At 40.3% G+C, this 12,597-nt stretch overlaps 1 protein-coding gene across 10 annotated transcripts in view; it reads left to right on the forward strand.

Annotated features, from left to right (window-relative positions):
- Nucleotides 1-12,597, forward strand: part of KLC1 (kinesin light chain 1) — a 186,044-nt gene that overhangs the window by 39,697 nt on the left and 133,750 nt on the right. For 5 of the 10 annotated variants that reach the window (XR_012717252.1, XM_075282668.1, XM_075282666.1 and 2 more), the window contains exons 7-13: nucleotides 424-525; nucleotides 1,598-1,771; nucleotides 1,852-1,951; nucleotides 3,019-3,068; nucleotides 4,285-4,349; nucleotides 5,104-5,212; nucleotides 7,044-7,214. Coding sequence is in view for 9 of the 10 variants with exons in the window: in XM_075282668.1 (XP_075138769.1) it covers nucleotides 424-525; nucleotides 1,598-1,771; nucleotides 1,852-1,951; nucleotides 3,019-3,068; nucleotides 4,285-4,349; nucleotides 5,104-5,212; nucleotides 7,044-7,214 (771 nt within the window). In the remaining variant the exon portion in view is untranslated. Of the gene's footprint in view, nucleotides 1-423; nucleotides 526-1,597; nucleotides 1,772-1,851; nucleotides 1,952-3,018; nucleotides 3,069-4,284; nucleotides 4,350-5,103; nucleotides 5,213-7,043; nucleotides 7,215-8,485; nucleotides 8,519-12,597 lie in introns of all 10 variants that reach the window. The other 5 variants (XM_075282669.1, XM_075282674.1, XM_075282672.1 and 2 more) reach the window with 4 other exon arrangements.

A 12,597-nucleotide genomic window follows, 5' to 3' on the forward strand; every position in this document is an offset into this window, starting at 1 on the left:
ACCTAAAATTGCCCTCTATGTTCAGATCCACATAGTCCACTGAATGGCCAGAAATCATAGGCTATGAGCCTAGGAATGATAGTCCTGAGTATGCCACAATGCCCTACTAGTTACAGCCAATCTCCAGAATCTGTGATGTATAATTAATAGTTAATTTTTGCTTCTTGTAAATTCTCTATTTTTGTGCTCAGATGTTAATGGCGTTCTTATGTCCTGTTATGTCATTTTGTCAAGTCCAAATGAATACGTGACTGATGTGCTTCTGTTCTTCCCGTTTAATGTTCGTTTCTTCTTTTATCGCATCTCTGTCTGAATTGATTTTCCTCAATGTTCTTTGCGTGTCCTTGGAGACTCTATGTACTTTGATGTGATTGTGCTGAGATTGCTGCCTGTGGATACTAAGAGGCATCTTACAATTTGTAGGTTGCCGCCACCCTTAATAATCTCGCAGTGCTGTATGGGAAGCGAGGGAAGTACAAGGAAGCTGAACCATTATGTAAGAGGGCCTTGGAGATCCGAGAAAAGGTAAGTCACATAATGATAAGTCTCAACAACACAATATCTTACAATGCTGGACAGATACTCCTGTATGCAGGGCACTGCTTCCTGAGAGGTGTTGTACATGTAAGGTACATCTTTTCGGAAAAGGTGTGTGTGTGTGTGTGTGTGTGTTTATGATTCAACTACAAAATGGCTTGAGGGCCAATTAACTGAAATTATCATTCTCATGAGAAAGCGGTTGGTAGAACTCCATGATAAACTTGAATGTTTGACTTGGCTTGGTGTTGCACGTTTATTTCTCCCTCGAGCAAAGGATTGAGCATGTGAAAATCCAACATGCCCCATCCTTTCTGTCATTGCTTTCAAGAGACTGGTGGGAGGCCAGTAAACTCATTCATCTGACTTATTTTATTGCATATGTATTGCTGCCTTTTAATAGCTTTGCAATTCTGTTTTGAAGGGAAAACTGCTGAATGTCTGCTGCTGAATGCCTGTGTGATTGTTCTTCGGACAGGGCCTCCTGATAGACACACTTGTAGATGTTATCACGTGGCCTAAAACTGTGGCAACAGACTCAAAATTGCTAGGGAATTCATTTGAAACACAGTTGTCACCAGACAGACTCCCCAATATGGCCCATATCTCTCACGCAAAGAGTGTGATCAGCAAAACTAAAAGGAACTCTGCCACCTCCCCCAAGCATATTGAACTGCTACCACCATGTCACAGAGCACATTACAGTGATAAACAGCATATCTTTGTTACATATGTCACTTTTGTAGATTTCGAGTAAAACTATCTTTGTCTTATGCAAATGAGGTAGTTGGTGCACTGGGGACTGCTCGGCACTACTCAGACGCATATCTATCATCTCCAGCCTGTGCCACCTCATCACCCATCATACTTGAGCAGAATAAAGCATAAATGTAATATAACATGATGGTCATCCTGGTATTACAGAACACCACACCACATAGTGTGACTGTCTGTTTTGGGGGACATTCTCCTGTATGATGTCTAAATATATTGATAGAGCATATCGCCAGGGGTTCACTTAACGGTACAGCCTATTGAAGCTCCTTGATGACTGTTTTAGGTGCTAGGTAAAGACCACCCAGATGTAGCAAAGCAACTGAACAACCTGGCATTGCTATGTCAGAACCAAGGCAAATATGAAGAAGTGGAATATTACTACCAGAGAGCACTGGAGATCTATCAGACCAAACTGGGACCAGATGATCCAAACGTGGCAAAAACTAAGAATAATCTGGTAAGGATAAGAAGATACTAGCCTTTTATGTTCTTTATCCTCCAGCGCTGGAGCACTGACTTTCTTATTCCATGTTCCAGGCTTCTTGCTATCTGAAACAAGGGAAGTTTAAGCAGGCCGAGACTTTATACAAGGAGATCCTGACACGAGCACACGAAAGGGAGTTTGGATCTGTTGATGGTAAAGATTGTGCTCTAAACCAATGCTCATAACTAGAAGTTAGTTCTTAGTAATAAATTGCATTGATTTATGTGTTGTCACCCAGTGTGAGGTATTTTTTTTTACCTTTCAGAGGGAGGAGGAGTTCCTCTCCGCTCTCACAGTCCAGCGCTGTAGGCACTGCTGTGAGGAAGGGCGTTCCTGACTGACTGTCAGGAACGCCCTTCTGACAGTGAAGAGCTACAGTACCCGCACCGATAGTTCTTCTGGGGGGGGGCACAGAATGTGAAAGCCGACAGCGCACTGTCTGCTTTCTAGCGTATATAAAACCGCATGTGCCCCAGTGATGAAAAGTCCTCTTTAAATTTCTTGGCAAATGCCTGCACCTTTTATGTCACTGTCCCCATGATGACATTTCCTCCACTGTGATCTGACTTTGCTATTATGACAGTGTGTGAATTGACTCTTGGCACATTATCTTTACATCATAGATGACTACGAATAGCAGCGATCAGGATTTTGGTGCTGGAGTTTAAAGGGAGTGTGTCAGAAGGAAAATCTGTATGAAACTAATGGCAATATCTTGTAGGGGGCCATACATACATTAAAGAATGAATTGAAAATGAAATTGAGATTTAATTTATATGCAAATTAGCTGAAAAGGGCTTTTGGGGAATTTCTTCTCCTGCCGAGACTTTGTTCTCCTCTTCGGATAACTGCCCCTAACTGTAGACTAAGTGGTTGATGTCACTCAAGCCATAGGGAGAGGATTTGAACTGCAGTTAGGGGCAATTATCTGGGGCAGAGAGAGAAGCCCCAGCAAGAAAATATATGCACTTTTCAGTTAATTTGTGTAAAAATAAAACTGATTTGCATGAAAATGAAGCTTCAATGCAGAATAAGAAAAGCATCTTTGGAACGTGTAATAACTGCCCTACTATGTACTGTCAGTAGTTTGATAGCGATTTTCCTTCTACAGACTACCTTTAAGACAGTTGTGTATTAAACAGTTTTACTTTCTAGACCTTCTAAGCGATGTACTACATGTGCCATGCAGTGTTCAGTATTACTTTTTATTTACTTTGTAGATGAAAATAAGCCAATCTGGATGCATGCTGAAGAAAGAGAAAAATTCAAAGTAAGTTTTATAGTAAATCAGATTACTAGATCCTATATAGTGTATCCCAGCCAGTGGCTCTCTAGATTCTAATATTGTACTCTAATGGCATCAGGTATGTTACAGCAATACTATAATCCATATCATTATAACACCAAGGTAAATGGTATATTCTGTCTTTACTGGGCTTTGTTCCTATGGAGGATGTCAGCTTGTGTAGACCTCCATTTTGGATACCAGACTTGTGCGCACAACCACTATTTTGGATTTCAGACCTGTGCTGGTCATGCGGTCGCCATGTGGTGCCCTTTTACACCTCACCTTTGTTTAGAGAACTCACAACCCCCCTCAGCGCAGTGTGACCTCTCTCCAGTTTCTTATCCAATAGACATGCGTTAGGACTATTGTTACAACTTCTCCACCAATCATGTTATGCTAATTATCCTAGCACAACCTTTTCCTGTGTATGCAATGTGTTATATACTGCTGCATTGTCATCATTAAAGCAGATCCACCATTTACACCACAGCTGAGTGTATTCTGTGCGTATTTCTAACATATGCTACCATGTCTTTAATAATTTGGACTTCAATATGGTGATACTTAGAGCAGATAGTGCTCACAACCTCTGACACTGGTTCTTCCAGTTTCTGTTTACATGCAGGCAACATATGACTTCTGCAGCCATTCTGTTACCACATCATTCAGATGAAGTATTGCTGGTATCATGGCTCCCATTACTAAGCCATAGCGCCGGTAAAACTGCACCTAACTTCCCCGGCTATTGATTGGCTGTAGTGATCATATGCTGTCTGCATGTAAACACAAACCAGGGACTGGTGGACAATATCCTTTGCAAGTAGTTTTTTTTTCTTTTTTCCTTTAGAACATGGTTAACTTTTTTTTAATTTAAAAAATAAATAAATCACTTCTTTAAACCCCATGGCAGTAATCTGTCATGGTAACATAACCTGCCCACGTTTTCACAGTGTTCAGTTGTAATAGTTGGAGCCATTAAGAGTATGTTCATACCAAGGATTTTTTTTATGCCAATTCATAGAATTGCTGGATTTTAAGTGGACCTAACAGCAAAAATATGCACCTGATTTTTCCAGTGTATATTATTGCTGTATGAATATACCATAAGAGCTCAGATTATTGGAGATCACAACCTCTGCACATTGTTGCCTTTTTATATGTTTAATGTTGACTGATCTGGATTTAATCTGTTTCTTAGGGGAAACAAAAGGATGGCACATTTGGAGAATATGGAGGCTGGTATAAAGCATGCAAAGTCGACAGGTAAGTCCATAAAACAAATGCTGTAGTTATTGATGTCAGAGTTTAGTGAATCTTTGTGCAAATATATTATCTAGAGTCTTGGTACTCATGAAAACACTTGTCTGTAACCTGTTCTATTTCAGTTCCCTGGCAAATGTGTTCATTTCCTCCTCAGTACCACCAAAGTAGGAGTGAGATTTTACACAGTACCCTTTGACCTGTGCGTGAAATACATGGGCATGCTAGGTCCTCCTGTGTGAAAGATACTTTAGCCACCCTCTGACGTTTTGTATTGTATATTATAGATAATGGTTGTTAAAGAATGACTTTCCTCTTAATGTGGCTGTCGCATGAAGACAGCCCTTGCCTTTATGTTGTGATTGGACATATGGCTGTCATAGAGGAGGCTTTCTCGCTCAGGACTGTCCTCTATGGACAGAACAGAGAGCCACTATGAAAGGAACTACTGGTCTGGTAGGCCTAGGTTGCATTACATGGAGGGCTTCTCATCAGAAGTATGTATACATGTAACCCCTCTTGTGGTTGCTGCAGAGAAAATGCCGGACTTGCCATGGCTTTCCCTGACAAAATCACCAGTATACTGAAAGTAGAACCCGAGACCACCAGCTATGGCGCTGGTATTTTGAAAAGGATTGAAACTGGATTTCTTTTACCGGAAAATCCCTTACAAACTTGAGCAGAGTCTACCAAAATGTATTCAGTACATGTGCTTTACATTAAAAAAACAAAAACGTGTAACAACCGTTCTATTCAGCCCGACAGTGACCACAACACTGAAGAATCTTGGAGCACTTTATAGACGTCAAGGCAAGTTTGAAGCAGCTGAAACACTAGAAGAAGCAGCAATGAGGTCACGGAAGCAGGTAAGTGGCATCTGGTGTTATTGTGTTGTGATTCTGTGAGTGCATTATTCCTTTGTCACACTGTTAGGTGCTAAAGCCACAAAACACAACCCAAAAATCATGATCTTTCGGTGTCTCCTGTAGAGACACCATATTTTAGTTGTACAATTTATAGCTCCTGGCTCTCAGTGCGAAAATCTGTTAGTGTGTCCTAGCTACCAGGTGTCTTGTTACATGGCAGAGGTGCATTTGGACCTCCTTTAAATATCAGGGTCCAGCACATTTCTATCCACTTGCCTTGCCATTCAACTGCTCAAATATAGACTAAGGTAATGTCGTAATATGTGCAATATTGGCCCTTTATCTTTTGGTCCAATTGCACTGGTGAACCTTCAGCGTTTCCTTGCTTTCCTAGTAATAAAGTGTCCCCATTTTATAGTGTAAAGGTAGCTCTTACCATACATATGCAAAGTTAGGACACTAAAAATGTTAAAATAGTACATCTAGTTGGTAAGCTATGTTTTTACTTTGTGGTGGTGTTTTTTTTTTTTTTTTTTTCTGTGCACTGTTGTCTGTTTTGTGTTTGTGATTATTAATATGTTTTTATATTCTAGTCTTGTGGCTGTATTTGCATGCATTCATCTCTTCATTTCGAGAGTTTTGCGTGTAATATGAAACACTGGATGGGCCAGGAGTAATTTTTCAGCCTAAATAAATGCTGTGAATGTAAGATTAGATAGAGCAACACTGAAAAGATTCCAGTCTAGGGTCCATTCACACAGAGGAAATTGGCGCTTTATTTGGTGCTGAATTTTCAGCGCTTCAAAAAAAACCCTCCCATTGATTTCAATGGGTTCTGCTAGCTTTTTTTTTTTTTCAACTAGCAGAATTTTCCGCTAGTGGAAAAAAAAAGCTAGCGGCAGCCATTGAAGTCAATGGGAGGGTTTGTTTTTTTTTTCTTTTTCTTTTTCAGTGCTGAAAATTCATCGCCAAATAAAGTGCCATTTTCCTCTGTGTGAATGCTACACAGTGACTTTCTTTGTGCTACCAGAAATCACTGCTCTGTGGCTCCCTCACTTAGCCAAATTAGGGTGATTTTGTCCTGAGGGAGATGTGGTTTATCGTATAGACCCCCTCTTTTTTGTGAAGGGTTTGTGATCCTGAGGGTGCAATGACTGTAACTTTTAGTCATAAAAAAAATCCAGCAGTGCTTGATCTTTTCGCAACTAGTAGTCACAGGCTCCTCTGGGTTGCAATGTCATTCACACTATAGAATTTCTTTAACTCAAGAAAAAAGAATAAAAATTTTACACTCCGTTCCTTCCTTGAATAGTCGAAAGTGGGCAGAAGTCAGCTGGCCATTTATTTCATTGTCAGCCATTTTTTTCAGTGGCCAGCATGTAATAAGTTATAGCCTAGAGAGCGCTGTAGGCTAAATGTATAGTCAGCCACGAGGACCAGCTGATTGACAGTCCACCTTTTTGGAAAAGGAGAGTTTTGATGATAAAACCCCCTTAAGTGCTGATGCTAGTCTTAGACATAACAAGACTGTAGTTGTAGAAAATCAGATGTATAACCTGGACAAGGGACTGTGATTTCTTATACAGGCATTTTCCCACATTAGAGGAACATTATTAGCAACACAGTCATTACATAGTTTCAGCTGCATGTATCACTTGCGTTCTTGTACATGCTCTGTGGTCTGTTTTAATGAATATGTCAAGGTGTCTGTGATGCATGCCTCCTGGAAAGGAAACAAGCTTTCCCTTCCAGGCCTTGACATTGTACGTCACTTTCTGCCTTCCTTACTTACTTAAATCTCAGGGGCTTTTCCTTTTACTTGTAACGCAAGGGTCCTGTCTCACAGGGACTAGACAATGTCCACAAGCAGCGAGTGGCTGAAGTGTTAAACGACCCAGAAAGCATTGAGAAAAGGAGGAGCCGAGAGAGCCTGGATGTGGTAAAGTACGAGAGCGGTCCTGACGGAGGGGAGGAAGTGAGTATGAGCGTAGAGTGGAACGGGGTAAGTGCAGTACACAGTGTGGGCAAATAATGGCTGACAAGATCACTATTCTGACTGATCCTAAAATACATTAACTTGATCCGCATGCTGTAATAATCTGTATTGTAATAACCATATAATGCACAGCAAATCTCCTGCCTCCGTAATCTCTAATCTGACCTCTTCTCCTTGTCTTGTGATGCTGATTGACTGTCCTGGTATATCTTTACACTATTAGTTAGTGATATCTTAGGGTAGAATGTTCTCAGTTTTTCTTTCTAGTTTACCCCTTAATTCCCATCGCTTAGATGAAATTATTATCATTATCATTATTATTATCATCACTACTAGTAAGGCATCTCTTCTGCAATATTTTAGACCCATCACCGCCTACCCACACACTAGTAAAATCTTCTATAACTCCAGTTGTCCATCAAAGCTCAATTATCACATTTGGTAGAAAACTTTTTTTTTTTTTTTTTTTTTTTTTTAGAGATTGCATATCCTGTGTGTAGTTGCACATCCATAAGTAAATCAGTATATAGGATAGTCTCAACACTGTAATGGATTACTCATAAGGCTATAAAACATTCAGTCGAAGGCTAAGGCCACACAGAAATGCAGAGTTTCTGGTTCCTATGGAAACACAAGTGTCAAAAAGCCGCGTTCTACAGTCCCAGCAAAGTGAATAAGATTTAATATAATCTCGACCACAAACAATAGACAGAAAATTGCTGTGAAAAATGCACTCTGGTGTATGTTTTTGGAAAGGCACAGCAGGTTCATTTCAGCAGTGAAAACGCTACATGTTTTTCCCATAGACTTATATGGGAAGATAAAAAAGGCAGCTGAATTTCTACAGCGCAAAATGGCAAAACACAAGTAAAAGGTTTGTGTTTTGTATTGTTTTTTTCTGCAGCAGTTTTCCGCTGTTTCCTCAGCATGTGGCCTTGGCCTAAGAGACTGCTACTGCTGTTTGATATTCAGGCTACTGAATTTTTTTTCTTTGACAATAGTTGATGTCTGATAAGAATTCATTTGTTGCGGCTTAGACTGCCATTGCAAAATGGGTCCCAATCCAGGCGTATAGGCTTCAGATATGTGGCACTTGACTTGAAACCGCTAACTGGGCACGCTCTGATATTCTGTATTTTAGTTTTTAGAGACTTGTAGTCTGGATTAGTGAAATCCTCACCAATGCTTTATCCTTTGACACATCATGCCCTCTATCTATTCATGTTATCTCTTATATGATTATTATAATCTAGTGTCTTTCTATTTTCCTCTCATAGCAAGCCATTCATCTAATTCTTTTCCCTGTGCAGGTGATAGCAAGGAAATCTGCATGCCTGTGATTTGTGTAGGATTTCACAGTATAGCCTGATCACTTGGTTATGCATACTTCTTATAGTACTTGAGGCTGTCTTTTCTTTTGACAACCCGTCCTTAAAGTTTTTTTTTTTACTAGTTTCAAGGCTTATTAACAAGCTGGGGATTAAGATGTTGGGACCTGCAGCAAGTTCTGGGGGCTGGTTGCCAAAACTAAATCATATGACAGACTCCTATTAATGGGGTTTGGTATTATGGTGCAAAAATGTTGTACCTTGTCCTGTTTCAGCCTTGTGCAGGACATGCTGTCCTAAATCTGGGACTACAGGGCAGATTTGAAGTGGATTGCTATTAGGTAGCTGTATTTCATTCCTGTTGCTGCATCTTGGGGACCTTGTAGTTTTCCACTAAAGGGACGGGTTGCTCAGAAGTAGGGAGACAGCATCATATTCACTATATACTTTGTATTTTACCTTACACCAAGACACTCAATCGGCATCAATTCCACTTTTGCACAATTTCCTGTAATGGAAGCCACAACCATGTGCAGCATGGGATTCTGCCTAATATATTCTGCTGATTTCGGACTGTGTACTGTACTCTTCCCTTCATTTCTGCTGGACTTTGCATGTTCTGTATTAAACTTGTGTTTGTAAATGTGTGAATATTTTATAAGGGAGGTCCTAACAGTATTTCTAGGTCTGTGTTGCAGCCCCTTTTTATAAGTCTAGAGTGAAATTAACCCATAATGCCTACTCCCCCTTTTATCAGTGACATGTTATTAACTGTTGGGGCTGCATGTACTTTACAATGCCATGGTAATAATATCTGAAATAACCGCTGATCTGTTAGCTGGGCTAAAGGTGACATTGACTATAAAAACCTATTTGTGACCCTTGTTTGACACCCCATTCTTTTATTATCTTTATTTTGACCCCCCTACAAAACATTTAAGTTAAATCATGTCATTTTGTCTTTTGAAAAAAATGTACCATATTCCATATACTTTTGTGTTATTTTATTACAGCATTTTCTGCTTGCAATAAGACTTTGCATGACCTTTTTGTTTTATAACATGCATGTTGTATGTAGTCTACCGCCTTCATGCCAAAGCTCAAAGATAAAGTGAAATATTATATAAGGTGTCCTCTAATGGGTAATATACTTGAATTAATAGCAATCCTTAAGGAAGTTTAGGATCAAGCCACAGAGCGTTGTAGTGAACATTATGCTGAGCACCATCATGTCTTTAGATAGTCCAATAGTGTCACCATTTTGTTGAAAGTCATTGTCATTGCCCCCATTGCTCTTGAGCCTTATTTGCAGATTTATAAACAGTATTTTCAAGGGAATAGTGCATCTAATGGTATTATGCTGCGCAGCATAATGTCCCCTGCAGTGCATTGTAACTTGATTGATATTGTGTTTCCTGGTATTCTCTTCTCCTAAGTTGATGGCATATTTTTCTAATATGCCATTGCTTTGTAATTCATGGGGGTCTAACCTCTGGGACACCCAATCCTCAGAATAAAAGTCTGCAACATTAATTTTAATACCGCGTCTTCGGTCTTTTCCCAGCTCAGGCAATGGGTGGGTGTACCAGTGTGCAGGGAACACAACTCTGCAGCCCCTTCATCCTGAAGATTGGGAAAGATCCAACTGCAGGGACCCCACCATTCAATCTAGAATGTCCTTGGCAGAGCTGTGGAGTTGGTAGCCCAAACCACCAACTACGATTCTTTGTCCACAGCCAAAAGCCTTAAAGCTGCTCTAATTCATTAAAAAGCCAGTGAATGAATTCCTGTAATAGTAAATATGCAGCCAGCTCCACATTTAATACATTTACTATATTAATAATTCTATAATGTAATCATTTTATGGTGAAGCTCGAGTCAGTATTGTTTTTCCGGCATCACCCAAAATTGGTCCTGACTCCGACTCCACACCCCTGGTCCTTGGCATATCCTAGAGAAATGTTATCGCTTTATGAGATGGTGAATAAGCCTTCACTGTTGTTTTAAAGGGCTTGTCTTAGGAAGGCTTCCTCTTATGAAATAGAAACCAGAGCAGCAGCCAGCTTCCCTAATTCCTGGTGGTCAGCTCCTATTATTGTTAGAGGTTGTATTTCACAAGTCATTTCCTCTGCGGCAGCCCCTGCCTGGATCCTTCTATTTCATTGCAGACATTGCTTTGCCTGCTATGAAGTCCTAATATACATACATTTGGAAGTCGTGTTTTATAGGAACATTGTTAATATTCTATGGTCATTTTTGTGTTTGGTCCTCTATACAGTAACTGTTTAGCAATGAAGGTATAGCAGGTTGTTTAGTTTATACATGCTAGTGGTAAAATAAGTCCGAGCACACAAGTATTTGTTGTTAGGCTTTAGCAAGAGGTGTATGGCAATTCCAAAAATGCATCACCAATTCCTGACTTGGGCATGTTCCCTCTGCCAGTGATGGTTAGCTTTGTGAACCCATGAGACGTGGGGGTTTATTATTTGTGATGTTCAGAGGCTGGCTGAGCAACATTATCCTATTTTTTTTTTTATTTTAAAAAATTCTTCTAAACGCTTGTTTCCTTTCATATACACAACTTATTCATGCATGTTCTCATTTGGTTTCTGTATTCATTGCATGTAGTCATATATAAGACCACTTATAGCAGTCCAAAGGATATGGATGTCAGAATCCTTGGGTAACGTAAGAGTTTCATCATGGGCTGCTTCTCCTACCTACATATGTAAGTACAGTATGGGCCCATAGCAGAAGCTTTCAAAAGCTGAACCTCTTATGCAGGTGAATGCTGACTAACACTAGTAATAGTAGCTGTTCAGTGAACAGTATAAGAACAATTCCTGTGTGTATTCTGCTTGTAAACCAGTCTACACAGAATGTATCCTTATGTGACTGCTATAAGTGATTTACACCAGTTTTTTCATTCATTCATTCATTCATTCATTCATTCCTTCTATGTGTCCTTTGGTCATAGTGCTCTTTCTCCCTTTGCTAATAGATTAGTTTAGCCCTGTAGAGTTTATAGTACACTGGCTTGTGTACCTAGATATAAGCAAAGTCCTTTCCTCAATGGGCCTAAGTGTTGAACTTATGAGCGAACACTTAAAGGGGAAACCCATTGAAAGTGATCTTGAGAAGACTTCCAGTCTGATTGCAGACATCACTGATTTTCCAAATAAAACACTTTGGCATTGTGCAGAGGCTTCTAATACATTACAAGCACAGGGCTATTCGATTAAATGGTTTAAAGAGGACCTTTCATGGTCTGGGGCACAGGCAGATCTATATACTGCTGGATAGCCAACAGTGCGCTGAATTCGGTGCACTGTCGGCTTTCCCGATTTGTTTTCCCCCCTGGGTAAAGAGCTATCAGTCCCGGTACCGTAGCCCTTTACAGTCAGAAGGGCGTTTCTGACAGTCTGTTAGGAACGTCTTCTTCAAAGCAGTACCTATCGCGCTGTACAGTGTAATAGGGGAGGAACGCACCCTCCCTCTGCTCACAGTGCTCGTCCACAGATGAGTATTATCAGGAGGGGAGGGGGCGTTCCTCCCCGATCACACTGTACAGCGCAATAGGCGCTGCTGTGGAGAAGGATGTTCCTGACAGACTATCAGGAATGCTTTTCTGACTGTGAAGAGCTACGGTATCGGGACCGATAGTGCTTTACCCAGGGCACAGATCATGAATTCAGCGCACTGTCGGCTTTCCAGCATTATATAGAACTGCCTGTGCCCCAAACCATGAAAGGTCCTCTTTAAGGATCCATTAAGGACCCATAAATTTGCCAAAATGGCTGACTTTAATGGGCGGTATGGACTATTTTATGTCTGTGTTGACTTCCCAATTTGTCCTTTTGGGAAAGAAGAAACGGGCATTTTACATTTCAATTTCTAATAATATTGTTCTCGGGGAAGATAATCTGACACCAGATAGGTCTGCTAGTAGCTTATTTCCATCTGCCCATTCAGAATACACACACTCTTGTCGAAGCTAAGTATGCATGTGTATCGAGGGCACCATTAGAAATTTTTTTTTCTCCTCTATATACTTTCATTAA

This window comes from Leptodactylus fuscus, chromosome 7 (genome assembly GCF_031893055.1).
Source record: "Leptodactylus fuscus isolate aLepFus1 chromosome 7, aLepFus1.hap2, whole genome shotgun sequence".
Classification (NCBI taxonomy): Eukaryota; Metazoa; Chordata; class Amphibia; order Anura; family Leptodactylidae; genus Leptodactylus; species Leptodactylus fuscus.